A 26,969-nucleotide genomic window follows, 5' to 3' on the forward strand; every position below is an offset into this window, starting at 1 on the left:
GAAAACTTCTACATTCCTTAAGGCCAGCATTATCCTGATACCCAAACCAGACAAAGATACCACTAAAAGAAGAGAACTACAGGACAATATCCCTGATGAGCACAGATACAAAACTTCTCAATTAAATACTAGCAAACTGAATTCAACAACACATTTAAAAAAAAATCATTCACTATGATCAAGTGGGATTTACTCCTGGGTTGCATGGGTGGTTCTATATTTGCAAGTCAATCAACAGGGTATATCACATCAGTAAGAGGATGAGAACCATACGATCATTTCAATAGACAGAAAAAGCTTCACACAAAGTACAACATCCATTCATGATAAAAATCCTCAACAAAGTAGGTTTAGATTGAACACACTTCAACATAATAACAGCCTATGAAATACTCACAGCTAACATCATCTTCAATGGAAAAAAAATTGAGAATTTTTTTCTCAAAATGTCAAGAACAAGACAAAAAATGTCCACTCTCACAACTTCTATTCAACACAGCACTGGAAGTCCTAACCACATAAATCAGACAACTAAAAGAAATAAAAGACATCCAAATCAGTAAGGAAGAAGTAAAATTTTCACTACTTGCAGATGATACTAGAGAAACCCTGGAAAGACTCCAGTAAAAAACTGTTAGAACTGACTGAAGTCGCAGGATACAAAATCAATGGACAGAAGTCTGTTACATTTCTATACACCAATAGTGAAGCAGCAGAAAGAGAAATCAGGAAAACAATCTCATTTACAATCGCACCTAAAAATAAGAGACCAAGGAATAATCCTAAAGAGGTGAAAGATCTGTACTCTGAAAACTATAAAACATTGATTAAAGAAATTGAAGATGACACAAAGAAATGGGAAAATAATTCCAAACACATGGATTAGAAGCACACATATTGTTAAGATGTCTATACTACCCAAAGCAATCTACACATTTAATTCAATCCCTATCAAAATACTAACAGCATTTTTCACAGAACTAGACAAAGAATTCTAAAATTTGTATGGAGCCACAAAAGACCCCAAATGGCCAAAGCAATCTTGAAAAAGAAAAGTAAAGCTGGAGGCAACACAATTCAAGACTTTAAGTTATATTACAAAGTGGTAGTGATCAAAACAGTATGCTACTGGCACATAAACAGACATATTGACCAATAGAACAGAACAGAAAACCCAGAAATAAGCCTCAAACTCCATAGTCAATCTGATAAAGCAGAAAAGAATATCCAATGGGAAAAGGATGATCTCTTCAACAATTGGTGTTGGGAAAACTGGACAGCAACACGCAAAAGAAAGAAACTGGACCACTGTCTTACATAAAACACAAAAATAAATTCAAAATGGATGAAAGACCTAAATGTGAGACCTGAAGCCATAAACCTCCTAGAAGAGAACACAGGCAGTAACCTCTTTGACATTAGCCACAGCAAATGCTTTCTAGGTATGTGTCCTCAAGCAAAGAAAACAAAAGCAAAAATAAATTATTGGGACTACATCAAAATAAAAAGCTTCTGCATAATGAAGGAAACAAAACTAAAAGTCAACCTACAGAATGGGAGAAGATATTTATTTGCAAATGACATATCCAATGAAGAGTTAGTATCTAAAATATATAGAAAACTTATAAAACTCAACTCAAAAAACAAATAATCTAATTTAAAAATGGACCAAAGACATGTCTTTTGGAGACATTTCTCCAAAGAAGACATCCCAGATGGCCAACAGACACATAAGAAGATATTCATGATCACTTACAATCAGGGAAATGCAAATCAAAACCTATAATGAGATAGCACCTCAAACCAGTCAGATTGCTAAAATCAAAAACACAAGAAACAACAGGTGTTGCTGAGAATGTGGATAAAAAGGAATACTTGTGCACTGTCGGTGGGAATGCAAATTGGTCCAGCCATCGTGGAAAACAGTATGGAGGTTTCTCAAAAAAGTTAAAACTAAAACTAACTCATGATCTAGCAATCGCACTACTGGGTATTTACCCAAAGAATACAAAAACACTAATTCAAAGGGACACATGAACCCCTATGCTTACTGCAGCATTATTTACAATAAACAAATTATGGAAGCAGCCCAAGCATCCACGGATTGATGAATTGATAAAGATGTGGCATATACAGGCAATGAAATATTATTCAGTCATAAAAATAGAATGAAATCTTGTCATTTGCATTGACATGGATGGAGCTAGAGAATATTATGCTAAGTGAAATTAAGTCAACCAGAGAAAGACAAATACCATGTGATCTCACTCACTTGTGCAATTTAAAAAACAAAACAAATGGGCAAAGGGGAAAGAGACAAACCAAGAAACAGACTCTTAACTACAGAGAACAAACTAATGGTTACCAGAGGAGAGGTGAACAGAGGAACAGGTTTAATAGGTGACAGGGATTCAGAAGTGCACTTTGATGAGCACTGGATAATATATGAAGTGTTGAATCCCTGTACTGTACACCTGAAACTAATGTAACACTGTATGTTAACTGAACTAAAATTAAAAAAGAAAATACTCATAAACCACTTTCATGATACTGTGCTGTTGATCTATATTTCTAGCCAGCAGTGTAAATACCTGCTTCTCCAAAACCTCGTCAATATTATACACTACATGTCTTCTTATCCACAAATACTTTATCATGGACATGATTAGAATTCTATACTTGTTTTTTTTCCTTACTAGGTAACAGTTACATACAAGGAAATACAGCTTAAAAATAGTGCTCCATGAAACAAAGTATACACACCTCTATATCACAAACCAACAAAATACAGAACATTAAAAATCACTCCATAGGGGACGCCTGGGTGGCTCAGCGGTTGAGCAGCGGCCTTTGGCTTCAGGGCGTGATCCTGGAGTCCTGAGACCTAGTCCCACATCAGGCTCCCTGCATCGGGCTCCCTGCAGGGAACCTGCTTCTCCCTCTGCCTCTCTGTATCTCTCATGAATAAATAAATAATCTTTTTTTAAAAATCACTCCAGTAAGTTCCTTTCCAATTAGTCCCACTCCCACTCTAATGGTGCAACCATTATTTGGATTAGTTTAGCCTTTTCTAGAACATATTTTTTAAGTAGGTACTTTTATATTTATTTTACATTTCATTCAGAGTAATAGTTTTCAGATTCATCTGTGCTGTAGTATATAACAGCAGTTCAACTTTATTGCTGAAAAGTATTCTATTGTATGAGTACACCACCATTAGGCTATCCCTTCTTGTGAGAAATATCTGGGTTATTTTCCATTTTTGATTCTTATAAAAAAAAAAGCTACCATAAATATTATGATAGAGAAATGAAACTTCCGTTGAAATGATTCATTTCTCCTTGGTAGACCTGCTGGGTCATTGTGGGCAGGTATGTGGTTAGTGAATATTTTCAGTGTTTTAACTTTAGTTATTATGCTAAGTATACAAAATTCCAATTATATGTCCTTAATATATTGTTCTAAAGATCACTGAGATTCTGTTCATCTTTTTCAATCATTTTTCCATCTGTTCTTTAGAGTGGATATTTCAACTGATCTGTCTTCAGATTCATGACTCCTGCCTTTCCATCCTGAAGTTCTTACCTCAGATACTTTATTTTTTAGCTCTAGAATTTTGATTCAGGTCTTTATTATTTTTAATTCTTTGTTAAGATCTATAGTCTTGTTATTCACTGCAATATATTTTTCCTTTACATTCTTAAGCAATTAGAACAGCTGATGTAACATTCTTCTCTAAGTCATCTTGAAATTAACCTCTGTTGATTTCTTGAGAACGGATGTTTTACTGTTTCTGTGCACATGGGAAGTCTGCCATTCTATCACATATATTGTGATCAGTATCATGTAAAATGTTTAGATTCTGTGGTTTTTCTGAAGAATATTTTTATCTTTTACATTAAAGTATTCGATTTTATTCACTGATCTCAAACTGTGAAACCCTATGTCCCCTACAATGTATATTGGGAAGCAGCTCAAAGTTTGGTTCGGTTCTTTACCCTTAACTGAGTGGCTTGGAATTTGTTCCGTATGTAGCTTAGGACTGAACCAGAAATAATCACAGTGTATACACAATATGAGGCTCACTTTCTCTAGCTCTCAACTTGCTGGGATTCATGCTCTTTCCCTCTCTTACATCATCACACATAAATACAAAGTGTTCTAAGTAGTTACACTAAACCCGATTTTTGGTTCTTCAGTAAAACTAAAAGGTTTTTTTTTTGTTTGCTTGTTTGGTCAGAGTTGCAGCCACCTTAACAAGATGGAGATTCACCCATATATTCCCTTCCTTCAGTGTGATTCCCCTCTGTTTTCCAATTGCTTTTGTCTATACTCAAATGCCGTTATGTTGTCTTTACATTTTGCTCATAGCTTATAGTTGTTCTCTGCAGAGAGACATGTACATTAAGAACTAGGCCATGCCAGAAGCTGAACTTTTTTATTATGAACTTTTAAGTCATCAAGTTTACAGGTTACATATGGTACTGTGCAGTATGATTTGCACTTCACCCACCGAAAGCAAGGGCAAATATTTTTCATGTTTAATAAATGTAATTTGTCAAAAAGAAACTCTGTGTCCTCGCTCATTTTTAAAATTGGATATTCACCAATTCCTTACTAAGTCTCTATAAATTAAGGATAGCAAACCTTTGTCACATATGTCACAAATACATTTTCCTTACTTGTGATGTTTGTAGTATATAACATACAAAAAGCTTTTTTTAATATTTACAGTTTTATACTATGAAATAGTACATTTGATTCTTTAAAACATACCTGTTCATCATGGGAAATTTTTAAAAAATCCTTTCTATGAAAATAAAAATTACCTATCATCCTTCCTCTTCCTCCAATACACTTTTATGGCTGTTTTTTAAAAATGAGGTATACTTCCAGTCATTTGGAAGTCTGTTTAACATTATCTGCTGAAACTGAAGTTATATACATTGTATGGCCCAGAAATCCCATTTCTATGCTATAAATTATAGCACATTCTTATAATGGTGCTATATAGCAATGAAAATGAAGGAAATATTACTGCATGCAAAAAACATGGATGAATCTAACAAATAAAATGTTGAGTAAAAGATGCCAGGCACAATAGATCACATACTGTATGGTTCCATTTAAATTAAAATACAGGCAAACTAGTCTATGCAGTTCTCAGTCAAAATGGTGGTTATTTTGTCAGAGCAGGAAAAGGACAGTGATTGGGTGGGAGCCTAAAGAAGGGTGGCTTCTGGTAATTTCTATTTCTTCACTTCAATAGTGGTTACACTTATGTTTACTCTGTCATAATTCATCAAGCTATACACATAATTTGTGCATGTAGGATATAAAAAAGCTTAATGTTCATTTTGAAGAACATGAAAAAGCTATGCAGAGAAAAAGAAATAAACTACGATCCACCTTCTCATTTTCAGATATTTACTAATTTTGGATGTAATTTACTCTTTTCAACATATATTTATAATGGTATTATCATACACCATGTATATGATTTTATGTAATTCCCTTTTACTTTGTGAATGAACATATTCATATATGTTAATGATCCTTCACAGACTCAACCTTTAGTTACCACATATTTTATTGAATGATATCTTTAATAAGAAGATATAAGGTAATGAAAAGCAAGAAGAGTTTCAGTTGCAGCAAAAACTAAACCTCAAAGAAGTAGGTATTGTTAACTATTAATTATAAAAATAAAGAAAACAAGTTCAATGTATAAATCAAAATGTTATGGGTATGACTGCATTTTTAATAAGCCAATGGTTTGTAGTTTATGTAGGTAGGGCTATAGCCTCAAGGAGTGCCATAGGAAGTATGTTCCCAGAAAATGAAATAAAAATTCAAAGTTGCTTAAGCTACAGGAAGAAAGTAACTTTTCTGCCTTGGTGAAGTCTGGGATAAATTATACAGAGCACACACAATCCAGCAACAGAAAAATAGTAACTAGAAATAAACTAGCATATAGGCAAGAAAATACTAGGCAAAGCATATTACTTACCAAATCTACCACCCATGACAGACATAGCTAGCTGATCTAATGAGATCTGTTTTTGATTGATCCCCTTTGTAGCAGGCTAGGCAGCCACTACCAACTGATTAAAGTCAGCATAAAGTGTACTTGTCATACCTTGACATAGTTAAATGGTATGTTAATGAAAGAGCACTAACCTGAGAATTAAGATACCTGGATTCTAATATCAACTATGAGACATTAACCAGTCACATGATACTGAATAGGTAATTTAGGTTCTTTATTGTGGTATGAGACTATATCCTCATATCCTCCTCTGTCTGTACTGGCACCATTATTTTCCCTACTAGCACTGAGGTATATAGTTTGTTAAATTAACAAATAAGTGTTAGATTTGCTCCGGAAGGAAACTGGTCTATGTGAAATCTTAAAGGAAACCAAGACATAAAAATGTCAGTTTTTGATACCAGAACCATTGCATCTGTATAAACATTCTACTCCTTTGATTCCCTTTAAAACAATGATTAATTTTTACTACTTTATAATACAATGGTTTCCAACTTAGATGTCTACTAGGCACTTCAGAGTTAACATGTCCAAAACTAAACTCTTGGTGATCCATCAATCACCAAAGACCAGACTAAACTAGTAATATTTCTACACACACACACACATTCTTCTCCATCTCTGGTTAACTACAGCACATCCTTTTACTTGTTCAGGACAAATAATAGGAAGTTATCTCTTTCCTTGTTGCCTCTACCTTCAAAATATATTTTGGATGTACTCATCCTAATCCTCTCCGTTGCTGCCACCCTTTTAATCCACCATCACCTCCCACTTGGATTATCAAAATCAAGTGCTTAAACTGATATCCCTGATTCTGCCCTTGCCCCTACTGCATTTATATGTAGCACAACAGTGATGCTACTGACTAGTAAACCAGACCCTGCCTCTCTTTCCAGTACTCTAAACCATCAATGTCTATCCATTTCTCTCCTTAGTACCTACAAGTCCTTAGTATCTATAAGACCCAAAATTATTCTGCCCCCATTTTGCTGAACCCTTCACTTTCCACTCCCCCTTCAATCATTCTACCTTGCCACAGTAACCTTTTAGGTGTTTCTCAAACATGCCAGCTTTATCTAGTGCTTCAAGGTCTGCATGTACTGTTCATATCACTATTCCTAGAGATATCTACACATCTCACTCCTTCATCTCTTTCAAAAATTTTGTCCAAATGTCACTTTCTAGTGAGACCTATACTGATCACCTATTAGAAACTACAGCCCTGGGCTGTAGCACCTGAGTGGCTCAGTCAGTTAAGTTTCCAACTCTTGGTTTTGGCTCAGGCCATAATCTCAGGGTCATGGGACTGAGTCCCACAACAGGAAGGAAGGGAGAAAAGAGGGAAAGAAGGAGGGAGGAAGGAACTGCACTCCCCATGGCCCTCACTCAACTTTCTCCAGATTACATCTATTTACTTATAATAACCTACAAGATTTATCTCCCTCCTTTGTTGAAATATAAGGTCCATGATGGTAAGAATTTTTGTCTGTTTCATTTACTATTCACATATTGGTGGCTAAGAAATACTTAGTAAACATCTCTGAATGACTATGTTCTATATAACCTTAAGGTTCCATTCAAGTGCTTATGGGAAACTGAAAATTCAATATTTTGCTTGTAAAAATGTATCTTTAGTAATATAATCACTGAATAACACTAAAAATACTTGTAAGTAGTACTACTGACCACTAACACATTGGAGACAACCAATATATTAAAATATGATGCCTTGTAAACTTATTTATGGGCCTCAAATCAACATTTCTATCATATCTGTTTAACTGAATGATACTCCAAAAACCTGAGTAAATCATAAGAAATCATTACTATTTAGACTACTACTTTATATGATTTAGGATTTACTCTATATTTTATATTCCTCAAAAAAGCCAGAAAAATGAACTGGAAGAGGAGATACATACTAGGCTTCAACTGTAATCTACAACATCTGATTTAAAATTTGCTTCATGAAAATAACGCAACATTGTTTTCATATGTTGACTCTGAAAATGTACAAAATTAAACATACTACAATAAAATACTGCTTTTATCTGTTGTATACAGTAAGTTTGAAGCAAATTTTAGCTCCCTCTGAAAAGGAACTGATTATTTTTTAAATGGTGCTAAATCTACATGCATTCCAGAGTTTTGCACAAACCAAATTTCTTTATCTTTCCAACAGACAAGATTCCTCTAAGAATGTATTTCAGTCAAAATATAATTATTTGTGAGTTTTGCAAAAAGTTTACCAGTCATCTGCTCTGATTATCTGGAAAGAATGTCAATTATAACTCAAGGATCATCAGGTAGCTAAAGTGAAATGTGATCTTGTACTTATACCTTATAAATAAGGGATGGCACTGTTTAAAGACCATATTTAATTTTGGATTAATTTCTCATAAAATAAAAGAATGTAAAACTACAGGGATGCCTGGGTGGCTCAGCGGTTGAGCGTCTGCCTTTGGCTCAGGGCGTGATCCCAGGGTCCTGGGACTGAGCCCTGCATCAGGCTCCCTGCATGGAGTCTGCTTCTCCCTCTGCCTGTGTCTCTGCCTCTCTTTCTCTGTCTCTCATGAGTAAATAAAGAAAATCTTAAAAAAAAAAAAAAAAAAAAACCTATTACAGCAGAATCATTGAAAGGCGAGGCCTAGGAAAAGTAGGGCTATAATAAAAACTTGTTAATGAAGTAATCACAGAACAGTTTGCTTGTATTTTATATCACTAATATTTACTCTTCTTAACAATATTTCTAAATTTCGGGACTCCTGGGTGGCTAAGCAGTTAAGCATCTGCCTTTGGCTCAGAGCGTGATCCTGGAGTCCCAGGACTTGAGTCCCACATAGGGCTCCCTGCAGGGAGCCTGCTTCTCCCTCTGCCTATGTCTCTGCCTCTCTCTTTCTGTGTCTCTAATGAATAAATAAATAAAATTAAAAAAAAAAAACAATATTTCTAAGTTTCAAGTCACGTAATTTTTTGCTTTTGTGTCAAATGTGGACTTTTCTCACTTTTATCTTCAAAGATAAACTGCATAAATTAGTTGTTGGAGCTATTAAATTAATCTGCCCTGATAAAACTCCTTGCTAATTTAGTCATTTAAAGATTTAACTTACTTTTAAAACTAAAACAGAGGGGGCAGCCCAGGTGTCTCAGCGGTTTAGCGCTGCCTTCAGCCCAGGGCCTGATCCTGGAGACCCAGGATCGAGTCCCGCATCAGGCTCCCTGCATGGAGCCTGCTTCTCCCTCTGCCTGTGTTTCTGCCTCTCTCTCTCTCTAATAAATAAAATCTTTTTAAAAAAAATAAATAAATAAAAATAAAACAGACTATACCTCTCTCTGTGAGAAGAAAACTAGGCAATCAAGACTTATTTTTGTACAATTATAATTCTATTACAAAACTGCCCTGTTATTGAGAAATCAGACAATAATAAGCCATTACATCCTACAATACAGGTATGAATTAACAAATGTAACTGAGAACTGCTATATCAATAAATAATGACCGCTATATACTTTGCTCAGCTGTTTTAAGAATAATTCCACTGTATTTGTCAGATATAGGTCTATTACTCATAATGTCATGACATCAGGCCTGATAGGCATACACAAGTACTAACTGGCAATTAATCTGTATTATGTTCATATGCAGAAAGGGGTGGACACAGCAGGCCTGAGGCTGCTATCCTTAGAAAAGCCTGTTTGCAAGGTTGGCCTTTTGCTGGTGTCTGACAACTTCGATTTTGGGAGTGTTCCCATCATTCTCTAATTGCTAAGAGTGGCTCACTGTGTCTAAAACTGTTTGTGCAAACCATATGGTTTAATGCTGAACACCTGCTTTCCTTCTGGGAGTCTAAAATTTTGGTAATGCTAACCAAAGGATGCCCATGTGACCAATCCCTTATAAAAACTCTGAGGACTAAGTGTCTAATCAGTTTCCCTAGTACACAACATTTCACATATGCTGTCACAATTCAACACTGTAGGAATTAAGCACAGCCCAAGTGACTCTACTGAGAAAGGACTCTTGGAAGTTTGCGCCTGGTTTCCTCCAAACTTCATCTCATGTGCCTTTTCCCTTTGCTCTTTTTGCTTGTATCCTTAGGCTGTAATCAATCTGAGCCATGAATACGAATATGTGATGAGTCCAGTGGAGGGCCAAAGAAGAGGAATTTTTGTACCTTCTATCTCTTTATATTTCTTAGAGTATATGACATACTCTTAGACATAATAGATACCTTTGGTGATTTTATATATTATCCTCCTAATATATAGAAAATAGTTCCATCTCCACTTCAGTGTTAGTTAACATTGGTGAACTGTTAAATGGCAAAATATATGTGGTAATAATAGCACCATTCAAACCACAAAGGAAAAGTTTTTGGCAGGTTCAAGTAATGCAGTTGGATAGAAGATTGATTTCTTTGACCATTTGCAGTCCGCAGTCCTCCAATTTGTTTTAATAATGTTTTGATAGTTTTCTGCCTGTAAACATCCTAAAGAATATCCAAAGCATTCTTAATTTTTTTGTCAGTTCACATTATCTTTGGAATTTACAAAATGTAACATATTTAATTGCATGTGACTGACAGAAGAAGATAGGCATTTTATCAAACTTCTGTGTTAACTACAAGTCTGCAATGTCTCAAAAAGTGAACAATCCATGCTTTCTTATACTTTATAGAATTCCTTTAGAACTAACACTACCTATTGGTCAAAAGACTGCAGCAGAAGACACTGATATGAAAGAAACATTAGGGCAGCCCCGGTGGCACAGCGGTTTTGCGCCTGCCTTCACCCCCGGGGGTGTGATCCTGGAGACCCGGGATCAAGTTCCATGTCAGGCTCACTGCAGGGAGCCTGCTTCTCCCTCTGCCTGTGTCTCTGCTTCTCTCTCTCTCTCTCTCTCTCTCTCTCTCTCTCTCTCTCTCTCTCTCTCTGTGTGTGTGTGTCTCTCATGAATAAATAAAATCTTAAAAAAAAAAAAGAAATATTAAAATAGGTAAAACAAGGTCCCAAAGGATGAAAGGAGTCAGTGAGCAGTTGATGCATCTAGAGCTCCAGGCCATCTGTGATGCCAGAGTACTTTTTTTGGTCTTGATATATCACAGCAAAAAGAAAAAATATATATTATTTTTAAAGCTAACTTCGTTATTCAATATGGAAGCTTTATATCAAATGCCAAGTATGCAATTAATAAAAAGCAACAAAATATAATGATTTTTTTTACAAAACAGAAATTCAGTGACTCTTCCTCTCATGCACTATTTCCAGAAGGAAAACTGTAACACAAGGATGTATACTTATGTGCATATTATATATAAAATATATATGACAAACTACATATATGTGTGTCTATATGTAACATACAATATATATGACACAGTATTACTAACATAGAAAATATAAATCATAACTTAGCCAAGAGTCAAACACATGTAAAAAGACAAAATGAGTGGGAAATATCAGAAAGGGAGACGGAACATGAAAGACTTCTAACTCTGGGAAGCGATCTGGGGGTGGTGGAAGGGGAGGTGGGTGGGGGTGACTGGGTGACGGGCACTGAGGTGGGCACTTGATGGGATGAGCACTCGGTGTTATTCTATATGCTGGCAAATTGAACACCAATAAAAAATAAATTTATAAAGAAAAAAAAAAGTCCCAGAGTGAAAAATAACCTCCAGAGGTCATCAAATCATCTTTCTAAAACAAGTTGGTAACTCCCAGATCCAAGAAAGCAATGATTCTACCATCCCGTTTGATGGAAGAGAATTTGCTTTGGCTTTTGGGAAATGGGAGACATGGGGAGAGATATGACAGCCTAGAATCTTCTTTCAGTTTCATCCCCAACATAGTATTAGTATTCACTATGTTAATATCTAAAAATACACTTTGGTAAATATAGTGGCTCTATTCATTGCCAATATCACTGGCAAAAGAATAATGCCATAAAGTTTAGTTTTCTACCTAAATCAATCAATCACTAGCTTGTCTGCTAATATATGCTCTACCAATAGTTAATAATCTTGTCAAAGTTTATGTAATAACAAGATCAACATTCTCAATTCTGTGTCTAAACTCTAGGTTGACTCATTAAATCAAAGTTAAATTCCAAAAGAACAGGTGAGGAGTTACTATTTTTCTATTCAAAAAGCAAAAACAAAAAAAGTGTATTTTATGAAGACAAAGATTGTCAGGTTGACACCAGTTTAATACAAACACTGCTCAATTTGTTACCCAAAAGCTAAGATTCTCTTGTTTCAGGTTATAGTTTTGGTTTTTTTTTTAGGTTATAATTTTCATTATTTGAAATCATAGTTACTGTGACTTTATAAAAACTCACCGTAGAATAAGAGTTATGTAATTGTTAATAAAAATTGAATTTTAGAAGTATTAAGGCATGTAACAATGAAACATTCTAAATGTTACCTGCTACTTAAGATAAATTTTAGTTCTGTTTAAACATAAAATGAAATGTGCAACTCAGACTAAATCAGTGTATAGTAAAAACCAATAGGCAATGAAGGTATCACGGAAACTGGTTAAAAATTATAATGAAGAGAGAACTAGTAAGAATATAGCAACCTGGCTGAAATTGATATTCATTAGGGTACTCTTCACATCAATAGGGAGCATTTGGACTCTGTGGTCTTTATCAGTGTCCCAGCTGGTAATGGTTGAAGGTTAATGCCTTACCCCATTCTGTTCAATTTTCTATCCTAATTAGCCCTCCAAATCTATAGCTGTGAGCACCAAGTGTCTGTGCTCAAAAGAAACTAATTAATGCTAGCAAATTAGATCAAGTCCAAAGATCCAACAGCCAAACTCTTAGTTAAATGCTCCTTGTTAATAGGAAGTGTAGCTGTCAATAACTGCTGTTGGTGACTATAATGAGGCATCTTTCTTTCATTGAAAGTGATTTCATTTCTCTTTGTCCCCGGAAAAGCTGTTCCATTCCCTTCAGAAACCTAAGTTGCTGGCAGTCTGACCCAGTTCTTATGATCAGCTGGGTTGAAATGACATGCAAAAAAATCAAACAGAAAAGCTTTCCTACATAGTCAGGTTTCAGGCATTTAGCAGAAAGTCAGATCACTTATTAAAAAATTCCTCTATCTTTATCCAAGAACTATATACAATGAGAACACGTAATGCTTTTTCATACAATCCTACAATTATTTAATAAAGCAAAGGCTATTAACAGTAAATAAACTACAAGGAAATGTCCTGATTCTAAATTACATCTCATTGTTCAGTTCAAATGTAGCTCTTCTGTTGCTGCTTAAGTGATACCAATGTATGCTCTTTATTAAATCACATGGTTAAGCAGGAGGAATAAAGATTATTCTTTTATAAAATAATCAATTTTAGATTCTATAACACTGTTTTAGACCATATGGCCTAAAAAATATCAATATATGATTATCTATAAAAGATTCAAATATTCAAAAATCAATTTTCATAACATGTTCTAATAGGGGCAAATGCATTAAAATAACTCAACTAGATCTCAAATTTTAAGATGCTTGAATCTTCAGAAGATTTTCAGTATACTGAAAAAAAAAAAAACTTAACCAAATCAACACCCTAAACAACTTTTGATAAAGAAGCAAAAAATAAATATTTTCTTTTCTGTACCACTCATTATGTGATAGTCATGCAACATCACACTTACAAATATTTTAAAGTTATACTCTACTACTTTCATTTTAAAAAACCAAAAAGTTTCACTGTTGATGAATAAGCAAAGGCAGTTCTGAAACCTGAACCCAATTATTCTGCATTTTCATCTGAATCATGTGAGTAAAAACCCAATCTATAATTGAGCTAGCTAACTTTATTTCATTCCAGATACCTGAATAATGTGTTAAAAACAGCATAAATACAACTCATACTTATCACTTTGTACCAATATACCAGTAATAAGTAAATTTTCCTGGTAGTGAAAAGTTAGCCCTATAATTTCATCATGCAGTGTTAATTTTTATCCTCCCTCATCTGAGTTAGAACATGTATTTTTTTTTTTTAAAGTTCTGAGTCAAGTGGAGGATTATCTCGAGAGGAACAGCATGACACCTGCCAATGCCAGCTTTGCACTGACCGCTGTCTGCAGGTAGCAATAGGTTAATTTCTCCTGACACCTGGAGGTGTGGGTGGAAGAAAAGTGCTCTTGATTAAACACTAATTAACAGGGAAAGCAAAGCTAGTATCAGAATGAAAATAATTGTTTTTATTTCTTTAAGGATTTTATTTATTCATGAGAAACCCAGAGAGAGGGGAGGGGCAGGAAAAGGTAAAGTTAGAAGCAGGCTCCTCAAGGTGAGCCCAGTATGGGACTTGATCCCAGGACTCCGGGACCACACTGTGAGCCAAAGGCAGATGCTCCACTGCTGAGCCACCCAAGCAACCCAAAAATAATTAATTATTGATAAAATTTATTTATAGATGGATTTAACTTAAATCTAATTTATGAATGGATTTTAAACTGGAATAGGTTATAAGTCACCTAAGAAACAGAAATGACGGGATCTCTGGGTGGCACAGCGGTTTGGCGCCTGCCTTTAGCCCAGGGCGCGATCCTGGAGACCTGGGATCGAGTCCCACATCGGGCCCCCGGGGCATGGAGCCTGCTTCTCCCTCTGCCTGTGTCTCTGCCTCTCTCTCTCTCTCTCTCTCTCTCTCTCTCTCTGTGACTATCATAAATAAAAATTAAAAAAAGAAAGAAAGAAACAGAAATGACTATCACACAATGTCCATTCCGAGGAATAGTATACTCTTCTCTCACTGCTTCAATCCATGGATTCCAAAGGTCATTCTCCAAGGAGAACAGCATCAGAGGGACAGAAGTATTCCCAGCATACAAACATTACTGACACCACCTGGCTCCCCTGTAGAAACTTGCTGGGGAATTACAGCCCATCATCCTAAGAATCACTGAGATCCCTCAAAGAAGATGACTACAGGGAAAAGTGAAGAGGAGCCAGGAAAATAGTCTATGTCAGCAAAATTTTACTACTAACTTCTTCTAGATGGCCATTTCAGGAGGTGGATTTTTTTAAGAAGCTATTTCTACAGTCATACTGCCATCTGCTTTTCTAATGATCCACTGCTTATGGCCTCATTTTTTCACCAAATATTATATATTAATCAACAGTATCTTTCTAGATTTACAAAGTACAGGAGTATCTCATGTTAACATTTTCCAAAGAAAATGTGCATATAGAGTGCCTAGTGCATGCATTTACATAAATATCTTCCACTTAGAAATGTAAAATACGGGAACACCTGGGTGGCTCAGCAGTTAAGCATCTGCCTTCAGTTCAGGGCGTGATCCTGGAATTACGGGATCAAGTCCCACATCGGGCTCCCTGCATGCATGGAGCATGCTTCTCCCTCTGCCTGTGTCTCTGCCTCTCTCTGTGTGTCTCTCATGAATAAATAAAAAAGAAATCTAAAAAAAAAAAAAAATTAAAATATGGAAAAGGAAAAAATAAAAAGATGCATTGTAAATAATATTGGGATTCCATTAACAATTCAGTAATAGACAATGACACCAAAGATCATCTTAGTATATACATCTATATGAATATGTTGATGAAGAAAAAACAGGTACATGTTACATTTGATGTTTATTTCCCTATCAAAATTACTAGAATAACTAGTTTCTCTAAAATACTCAAAACCAAGTTTCTCTCTATATATGTAACCATGCTTTTGGGGAAAAAATGTTTTTTACTGGTAATTTGGGAGAATATTTTTAAATTGTAAATGAACACCGTCTGGAAGTTCTGAAAGCTGAAATACTGGTATCTCAGTGAAAGGGTGAGAAGCAATTCATACATATTAATTCATTGACTACTTGATTCTGAGGCTAAGGATTAAATTCAGATCATATTATAAAAAATGTATTTGATCTTTATATGAATATTTGAATCTTACCTTGAACTTGTTCAGAACATCTGTCTCGGGCTTTTTCTCTCATTATTTTAGGGATCAAAACATCCTTTTCAACATGTCTGAGATGCTGATCTGGAAAAAAAAAAAAAGAAAAAGATTTTTCTTTAATATAATGAAGTCTCACGTAAATCACCAGTTTAGGAAAAATAAGCACTCTGGCTTACTCAAAAAGCCTATACAAACATACTAAAAACTGACTCTCACAACCTCATAAAGTTGTGATTATTTTAGTTACTAAAAATCATTCTAAATAATTTTTATATGCAACAGAAAAAAAATATGGGACACAGGCAATATCTTTCCAAAAACTTCTACAAGCTATATTGCGACACTTTTATTTGATAACATAGTCCATGCAGTCTTGTCAAAATTAAAGTCATAAACTAAAACATTAATTAGTTCCTCAACCTAGTAGTAAAGAATAGCCTAAGAAAGAAAGAACTGGTAAAAGAAAAGCAGAACTACATGTGCACATAAAAACATTGCACGTGAAATTTATGTGCATTTTAAACAAAACTACCACAATTAGACTAAAATGATAGAGCAGCTACTGCAGAGTGCTACCAGCTCCTTAAATTCATAGAGTCTTGAAAAACAAAGGGGTAGGTGTCCTCTGAGAAAGCAAAATAATCAAGAGTCTCTTTGAAAGACAAAAGGCTTAAAGGAGCTAATCATACACAGAGTTTTTTCCCAGGAAAAAAATTTATGCCAAAAGTGAGTATTGCTCCATGCACTGAAGCAGCAAAAATGAGAAGAGACTTCCCTGAAAGAAACCAAAGCATTACTAAGTTAAAATACTTCAGTAGGAGCAAGTGGGTGACCTCTTCTGCTGCCTTTACATCATAGGTAAAAGAAGTAATACCTGTATTTATCCCCAAAGGATCAGGAAGTTTCCCAATATCTAGTGACAGCTAAGACCTTAGACTAGGAGCCTCTAAATTCTTCCTGGTACTATACAATTCCCAACAACCTCTGGAAATAGGCAGCGATGAAGTGATAGATATTTGCAAAGAGTGTAAAAAGGGATCTTAAAAAGCAAACAAAATCAACAACAAAACAGCCAAGAATCCCCTAAATTAAATGGGACAACACAGTGAAAGGGAGAAACCAACTCTAATTAATCAAGAAATATCCACATCATGGAGAGTTAAAAGAGTAAATATATATATATATATATATATATATATATATATATATATATGTGTGTGTGTATTTTAAAGTTTAATAAGTATACTGAAGTAAATAAAAAGATAGAAGTCCTCAGACAGAAACGGATCATAGAAAACCTACACGCACTTTGAAAATACCTTAAGGTCAAAAATTCTAAAAGCTTCAAAAGGGAGAACACATAACCCACACAGAGGAATGAGAATCAGATTTACATCATGTTTCACTGCCAAAACTTGGGATGTATGAAGACAATGGACAAATAATTTCAAAGCTCTGAGAGTGAATTACTTTAGATCCAAGAATTCCAAAGCCAATTAAGAGTGCAGTTTAAAATATTTTCAGATATGTAAGGACTGAAACCCCTGGCAAATCTTACTGAAAAGGACTGATCCCTATTGTTGTGCAACAGCCATCAATCAAACTTCATGGTGTAAAACAAACATTTGTTACGCATGGAGATCCAACAGGCTAGTAATTCAGAACGGTAAAGCAGAATGGACTCCTCTGCCTCACAGTATCTGGGGCCTCATCTAGGCTGAGTCAAATGACTGGCATTAACTACAACAGCTGCAAAAGCTGAGGTTGAAGGACTACTTCCAGGATGACTTCTTTCTTCATTTACATATTTGACAAATGGGCTGCAATGGCTGATGAATGGGCTCAGTGAGGACTGTAAACTAGAGCACCTATACATGGCTTCTCCATGTAGTTTGGCTTCTCACAGTACAGCAGGTAGGTCAGACGGAGAGGGAGCAACCTAAGAAGGAATGTCTAAAGAGCAAGCGTTCCAAGAAAACCAAGTAAAAGCAGTATGGCCTTTTCTGACTCTGTCACAGAAGCCATGAAACATCCTTCTTGTCTCACTACGTTAATCAAGTCACAAAGGACAGGCTATACTCAACTGCAGGGGAATGAAGACTCCATTCTTTCTTGCAAGGCCACATTACAGAAGAACATGAGGGATGGAAGATGTGACTTTCTTTGTAAAACAAAACCTACCATAAGAAGTAATAAAGAATATACTCTGATAAAATAAAAATGAATCCCTGTACAAATGTGAAATATATGTACAAATGTGAAATATATAAAACATATTAGAAAACATATTTTTAATATTAAAATTATAAAGCACCTGAACCATATCATCAACTATTTACAGAAGATTCCTCTTGATAACAGCTAAAAATTGACCAAGATAAACCATAGTCTATGAAACAAATCTCAGTAAGTTTAAAAGAATTCAAAATCATAAAAGTATGTTCCCTGACACCAATGTAATTAGGTTAGAAATCAGTAACAGAAAGATGTCTTGATAATCTCCAAACATCTGGAAACTAACACACTTTTAAATAGCCCTTGGGATGGGGCATTTGGATGGCTCAGTGTTTGAGCAACTGCCTTTGACTCAGGGTGTGATTCCAGGGTCCTGGGATCGAGTCCTGCATCAGGCTCCTCCTGTAGAAACTGCTTCTCCCTCTGCCTATGTCTCTGCTTCTCTGGGTCTCTCATGAATAAATAAATAATAAAAAAAAAAAAGAAAAAGAAAAAGAAAAAGAAAAAGAAAAAGAAAAAGAAAAAGAAAAAGAAAAAGAAAAAGAAAAAGAAAAAGAAAAAGAAAAAGAAAAAAAACCCATGGGTCTAAGAAGAAATCAAAAGGGAAAGTATTTTGAAATAAATGAAAATAAAACAGCATAATTTGTGTGATGCAGTTAAAACAGTACTGAGAGGAAAATCTGTAACACTAAAAGTCCACTTTGAGAAAGGAGGATGGTCTTAAATCAATGACATAAGCTTCCAAAAAAAAAAAAAAATGACATAAGCTTCCACCTTGAAATATCAGAAAAAATAAACACAAAAGAAAATAAGTAATAAAGATCAAAGCCAAAATCAATAAGCTAGAAAATAAACAAAATGATAGAGAAAAGCAATGAAGTCAAAGCTGATTCACTAAGATTATTAAAATTGATAAATCACTAGCCAGGATAAAAGAGCACAAACATTAGATGGAAGAAATAAAACCGCAGTTATTCAAAGGAAATAAGATTATTTATCTAGAAAATCCAGTAGAGGGATCCCTGGGTGGCGCAGCGGTTTGGCGCCTGCCTTTGGCCCAGGGCGCGATCCTGGAGACCCGGGATCGAATCCCACGTCAGGCTCCCGGTGCATGGAGCCTGCTTCTCCCTCTGCCTGTGTCTCTGCCTCTCTCTCTCTCTCTCACTGTGTGCCTATCATTAAAAAAAAAAAAAAAATAGAAAATCCAGTAGAATCTACAAAAAAGTTACTAGAACTAACATGTGAGTTCAGCAAGGTTTCCAGATATAAGATTAATATATAAAAATCAAGTAGAGATTAAATAATAATTTTTAAAATAGCATTTTAAAAGATGAACTAAGGCTCAGGAGCTGCAGGATGAAAAAAAGAAATCTATCACTTACTTTACCAGAGTCTCAGAAGGAAAAAGAATGTAGAGCCAAAAAAAATAGTTGAAGAAATAATGGCTGAAACCCTTCCAAATGAGGTAAAAGACATAAACCTCTTAAGGAAAACAATTAAAAACACAAACCTAAGACCTAAGATACCTAAGACACATCATAATCAAACTTCTGAAAATGAAAGGCAAAGAAAAATCTTCAAAGCATCAGAGAGAAATATAGGAGAACAAAGATTCAAAAGACAAAGGATTTCTCAGGGCACCTGGGTGACTCAGTCGGTTGAACATCTGCCTTCAGCTCAGGTCATGATCCCAGGGTCCTGGGATTGAGCCCTGCATCAGGCTGCCTGCTCAGCAGGGAGTCTGCTTCTCCCTCTCCACATGCCCCTCCTCTCCACTTGCATGTGTGCTCTCTCTTTCTCAAATAAATAAAATCTTTAAAAATACACATACACAAAGGAAAACAAAAGATAAAGGATTTCTCATCCGAAACCACAGATGCCAGAAGGAAGTGCATAATACTTTCAAGTACTAAAGAAAAGAACTATCAAAAATTCTATATCCATCAAATATTCTTTAGGATTGAAGATGAAATAAAGACAACTCATATGAAGGGAAGCTAAAGTAATTTCTTGTCAGCAGACCTATTTTCAAAGAATGGCTTCCTTCAAACAGGAAGGATATGGTAACAAAAGGAAACACAAAACAGGAATTAAGAAATACAACAGAAAGATAAATAAACTATTCTCTTCTTGAGTTTTAAGTATTATCTTTGACAGAAGCAAAAATCATAGCATTCTCAATGTGTATAGAGGTAATACTAAGGATGACTATACCATAAAAGGGAGATGGTAAATCAACTTTGGTGATAGCAAGATTATCTCCATTCCACTTAAATGATAAAATGTTCATGCTGAGAGACTATCATAACCTATGTACATATAGTATAATCTTGTAACAATCACTAAAAAAAATAATAATAAAAATACTAAATAAATCAAATGGAATATCAACAAATTGGAAGTATTTTTTCTGGCCATAATAGAATCAACTAGATACTAAAAACAAAAAGTAGCAGGAAAATCTCCTAACACCTGGAAATTAAACAGTACTCTTCCAAATAAATCATAGATCAAAGAAGTATTAAGAAGGGTAGAAGAATACAAAAACAAAAACAGAACTTCCTAAAACTTCTAAGACAAAGCTAAAGCAGTGCTTTTAGGGAAATTTATAGCAATAAATGTTCACACTTAAAAAGAAAGTCTCAAACTAATAATCTATGCTTCCATCTGCAAAACTAGAAAAAGAACAAAAGGAACTTAAAACAAGCCCAAAAAATAAGCAGAAATCAGTAAAATTGAAAACAGGGAAACAAATGAGATAATTATACTGAAGTTTTGTTGTTTTAGAAAAATCAAACTGGCCCAGATGGCTTAATTGACAAAGTCTATGAAATATTTAAAGAAAAAATAACACCAATTCTATAGTCTCTTCCCAGCACATTTTATGAGACCAGTATTACTCTGATATCAAAAGCAAAAGCAGTATTAAAAAAAAAACAGACTAATATTCCTCACAATCTATAGACTCAAAAATTCTCAACAAAATATTAGCAAATCAAATCCAGCAATCTAGAAAAAGAAAAATACACCACATCAAATTGGGTTTATTCCAAGATACAAGGTTGGGTCTCTATTTGAAAATCAACCAATGTGATCAATCATATTAACAGTCTAAAAAAAGAAAACCATATGATCATATCAAATGAAACAGAAAAAAACATTTAATACCATTCATTAAAAACAAAACTTTCAAAAAACTAGGAAGAGAAAGGAACTTCAATCTACAGTGTCTGCAAAAATCCTATAGCTACATCACACTTAATGATAAAACACTGAATGTTTTCCTTATAAGAACAAGAACATGGAGTAAAATTGCATAGAGCTATACACACACATAAGCATGTACATAAAAACTGGAGAAAACTGAAGTCTATAGTCTAATTAACTGTATTGTACCAACTTCAGTTTCCTGCTTTTGATATTATACCACAGTTATATAGGAGGTCATCATTGAGGGCAGCAGCATGAAGAACATGTAGGACTCTATCTAGTATTTTTTGCAACTTCCTGTGAGTCTATGATTGTTTCAGAATATAAAGTTAAAGGAAAAAAACTTCTAGTAGAAATCATAGGACAAAATCTTTAGGACCCAGAGTTAAAGAGTTCTTATACATGATACAAAACTCATGATCCATAAAAGAAAAAAAAAATCAATAAATTCAAACTTCATCCAAAGTGAAGAACTTTTCACTCTACAATAACTGCTCTTAGGAAGATAACAACAAGCAACATAATGTGAAAAATTATTTGCAAATTTCATATTTGAAAAAGGACTTGCATCCAAAATATATAAAAACTTCTTTAAACCCCAACAAGAAAACAATCCATTTAGAAATGAGCAAAAGATTTAAACACTATATAAGGAGACATAAGGATAGTAAATAAGCATATGAAGAGATGCTTAATATAACTAGTCATTAGGGAAATCCAAAATAAAATTATAAAAGTTACCATTAAAGACCTATTAAGATGGCTAAAAGAAAAAATACTACTACTAAGTGCTAACAAGGATGCAAAGTCACCAGATCTCTCATACATTCCCAATGGGAACATTAAATGGTATAGGCACTCTGGAAGATAATCAGGCAGTTTCTTATAAAAGTAAAACATACATTTACCATATGACTCAGCAAACACACTCGTCAGGATTTATCCAAAAAAAAAAAAAATATATATATATATATATGTTCACACAAAAACGAGTACACAGATGTTCACTGTAGGTTTAAGCTGTAATAGCCAAAACATGGAATTCAATGGGTGAATGAATAACAACAGTTCAACAAGACAACAGAATATTACTCAGCCATAAAACAGAATGAACTACTGATATACAAAAGCAGCAACTTGATGGATCTCAAGGGCATTATATCAAATGAAAAAAGACCATCTCAGAGGGTCTTTTTATTATTATATTATTTAATAATTATTTAATTATTATTCATATTATAATTACATATTAAATATTATTATTAAATTTAATAATTATATTATTATGTGATTCCATTTATTGAACATCCTTAAAGTGACAAAATTAGAGTACTGGAAAGCAGGTCATTGGTTGCCAGTAAAGAGCTGAGGAAGGAGTTGGACTATTAAAAGCAAACATGAAAGGTTTCATTTGTGCTGACTTAACAGTTCTGCATGGTTACTTGACTATTCACGTGTAATAAAATGTCATAACCACACACACACACACACACACACACACACACTCCATGTAAAATATGGTAAAATTTAACTAAAATATGTACCTGAGTTAGCATAATGTCAATTCCTGGTTCCTTAGGTACAATTAATTATAACAGTGTGTCCCAACTTTTTTCCATTTTTACTCGAGAGAGTCTTTTCAGACTTTTTCTAACGCCCCTCCATGATACATTAATACCACAAACACATTGTCTTTCTATACACTGCATGTATAACAGTACTTTATACATTAAAAAAGCAAGATTATTTTCTCCCTCTGATCCTTGAAAGTAACATTATATTCATGGATGGACTGTATACTATGGTTATGAGAGACACCATCAGTAGGAAAAGCTGGTGAAAAGGTACATAAAATCTGCCATGTTTTGCAGTTTGTTGCATTAAACTATTTCAAAATAAAGTGATAATTTTAAAAAGTTTAAAAATGTGTAAGAGTAAAGGACTTGGCATAACTAAAACAACATTAAAATAGAAGAACCAATTTAGATGATTTACACTACCAGATTTCAAGTGATTTCAAGTCTCAATACAAAGCTACAACAATCCAAGTGGTGAAGTACTGGCATAAATTAAGATAAACAAGTAGATTAATGTAACAAAACAGAGTCCAGAAATGTTTCCACCTATATATAGTCACTTTGCTTTACAGATTCATCAAGGTTACTGAATGAAGAAAGAAAAAAACATTTTCAACAAATGGTGGCAGACCTAGATAAACATGGAGAGTGGGAAATAAGCTTAAGCCTCTGATCTACTTCACAGTACCCACAAAAACTAATTTACATCATAAACCTAAATGTAAAAACTAAAACTATTAAACCAAAAAACCCCTTCAATTCTCTTTGAGTAGACACAACAGCACTAAACAGAAGAAAAAAAGAGATATAATTTCATCAAATATAAAATCTGCTGTTCACTGAAAAACACCATGAAGAAAATTAAAAGGCAAGTCAGGAGAAAGTATTCACAGAACAGAGATACATAGATATAGATACAGATATAGATAGGTCCAGATCTATATCTATATATAGACACATAGATATATACAGATATATTTAACAAAGGACTTGATTGAATTTAGCATATATAAAGAACTCCTATATATCAATAACAAAAATACAATCAAATAAAAAAACCAATAAAAAAGGGACAAAAGGCTTGAATGGATTCTTCAAAAACAATACATACAAATTGTGAATATGTAAATGAACAGGTGTTCAAAATCATCAGTCATTAAGAAAATGCAAATGAACCCCATTATACCATTTCACACCCACAAGAATGACTAAAATTAAAAATACTGATAACACCAAATGTTAGAACGTGGAGCAATTGGAACTTTCATATATTGCTGGTAAGAGTGTGAAAACTTCTCTGGAAAACTAATTGCTAAGTCATAGTTAAATATACATCTAATCTATTTTCCACTCCTAGGTATTCATTCAACCGACATAAATGACAATGCATTTCCAGAAAACGACTTGCACAAGTCTGTTCAGAGAAGCATTATTCATAGTAGCCAAAAATGAGAAACAACCTAAATGCCCAACTGAATACTACTCAGCAATACAAAATAATTAACTACTAATAGACGCAACATGGGGAAAGCTCAAAAACTCAGTTGAGAAGAAGCCAGGCACAGGAGTAAATACTACATGATTCAAGAACATGAAAAAAAAAATCTATGGTGATTAAAAAATAAAATACTAGTTATCTATAGGAGTTGAGAAGGATATTCTGTGGGGATGTCTTGATTGGGCTGTATACATTTATCAAAACTCATAACCTATAGATTTCACTGTATATTTTACCTCAATTTATAATATCTTAGCTTTAAACCAGGATAAGTATCTGCACTCATGGGTGATAAACACATAACTATCAGAAATTAAATAAGTAAGTGGATACAAAGTTCCATAATTTTCTCCTTAAAGATACTGTTCATCTTTTATTAGTCTCCTTAAAGATCCTATCTTTTATTAGATTTATTTCTACCAATAAAAGTATATTTTCATAAGTAACATGTAATTATTTGTTGCTGGTATACAGGTTCACCTAAATTTTTTACATTGCCCTTATAACCAACACAATCTTAGTGAACTCTCATTGGTTCTAGTAAATTGTCCACAGTTTCTTTTTTTAAAAAAGATTTAGGTATTTATTTATTCATGAGAGGCACAGAGTTGTCCATAGTCTCTTCTAATTTCTATGTAAATAATCACAGGGACAGCTCTACTCTTTTTAAATTCTTACTGGCTATGTCCTTTAGAAAAATGATGAGTAGAAACTAACAGAACCTCTGTCTTGGATGCTTAAATTTCATTTGGAATTTTTATAGTTATCTTCACGTTAAGATTTGCCTATGATTTTCCTTTGTGTTGCTTTAGCATCATAGTTACATTATTTAAACAATAAAGTAGGGACCTTTCTCTTCCCTTATATTCTGTGGAATGCTCTGTATAAAGACCATTATCAGTTCCTTTAAAAGTTTGGTAGAAACTATCTGTGGGGATCCCTGGGTGGCGCAGCGGTTTGGCGCCTGCCTTTGGCTCCCGGTGGGGAGCCTGCTTCTCCCTCTGCCTGTGTCTCTGCCTCTCTCTCTCTCTGTGTGTGTGTGACTATCATAAATAAATAAAAATTAAAAAAAAAAAAAAGAAACTATCTGTGGCTGTCAGTTTTATGAATCAACCTGGCTAGGCTATAGTCTCCACTTACTCAAACACTAACCCAGGTATTGCTGGGAAGGTACTTTGCAGATGTGATTAAAGTCTATAATCAGTCGTCTTTAAGTAAAGGAGATTATTCTAGATACTCTAGGTGGGCCAGAAAAGCCTTAAGAACAGGACTGAGATTTTCCTAAAGAATTGCTTCTGCAAACCGTACCTTCAGTTCAGAACCAAGAATTCCAATGCTGACAGCCATTCTTCCTGAAGCAGAGCCTGCCCTACAGACTTGCTCAACTAGCTCCCAGTCACATGACCTAGTACCTGAGCATATGTGTGTGTAGACATACCTACACACAATAGCCCTGTGGTCTCTGCTGGAACTCTGACTGCTATTAGGGCCCAGGGCTTGCGGTATGAATGTGACTGTACGTGAGACAGACACAGAGTTTTCTAACCCTAACTACTAACTCAATTTTCTAAGGGCTTTTTATTCTTTAGTCAGTTATGGTTTTAGTAAATTTATATTTCTTGAACAAACTATCCATTTCATCTACATTTTCCCAAATAATGATTCACATTTTTTCCTCTCTACCATACCTATAGTTGTATCCCAATTTCCACTGCATATGCCAGAGTTCAACAAACTATTTCTAAGGACCAGACTTGTGAATACTTTAAGCTTTGCAGACTACAAACTACCTCATGTATGTTTTTTGTTTTTGTTTTTAACCACCTACTAACCATTCATAGCTTATGGGCCTTACCAGATTTTGCCTGGACCATGGTTTGCTGAAAACTGGCCTAAACTATTTATTGATGCCTCCTTTTTCCCCTTAGCTTTGCCAGAGCTGCTGTAAGATGGGGAAAAGGATAGTAAGCTCATAGGAGGCGTTGAAAGTATGGATGGAGAGAAAAGGGCAGCTTCAAGAGAGGCCCTACAAGATGCACAGGGCCTACAGGCACTAAGGAAAAGAGGATTCAAAGAAGGCTCCCAGTTTTCTGGCTCCCAGGGAAATGCCGTGACTACTCATTGACATAGGGAGCACAAAAGAAACACCAGGTAGGAGGGGAATTCAGCTGTGGACATGGTGAATTTCAGATGCCTGTGAGACTGCCTATGGAGTGGAAAGCTGATGTGTACTTGAAGGTAAATAATAAAACAGAGGACTATCTCCACATATTTCTTTTCTCCTGGTCTGCAGCACACATCATATGAGGCATCACACATTAACACAATAATTATTGAGAGCAGAAGAAATATTGTAATATACTGACCTCTTTTATAAAACCAATTTCAAAATGTTACCTCTTCCTTTCACATATAATTTTAATCTATCCAACTTATTAATAATATGTCCTGATGAGTCTTT

At 34.6% G+C, this 26,969-nt stretch overlaps 1 protein-coding gene across 1 annotated transcript in view; it reads right to left on the reverse strand.

Annotated features, from left to right (window-relative positions):
- Positions 1 to 26,969, reverse strand: part of CMC1 (C-X9-C motif containing 1) — an 83,685-nt gene that overhangs the window by 42,673 nt on the left and 14,043 nt on the right. The window contains exon 2 of the mRNA XM_055321245.1: positions 15,983 to 16,072. Within this exon, the coding sequence (XP_055177220.1) occupies positions 15,983 to 16,072 (90 nt within the window). The remainder of the gene's footprint in view (positions 1 to 15,982; positions 16,073 to 26,969) is intronic.

This window comes from Nyctereutes procyonoides, unplaced genomic scaffold (genome assembly GCF_905146905.1).
Source record: "Nyctereutes procyonoides isolate TBG_1078 unplaced genomic scaffold, NYPRO_anot_genome, whole genome shotgun sequence".
Taxonomy (NCBI): domain Eukaryota; kingdom Metazoa; phylum Chordata; class Mammalia; order Carnivora; family Canidae; genus Nyctereutes; species Nyctereutes procyonoides.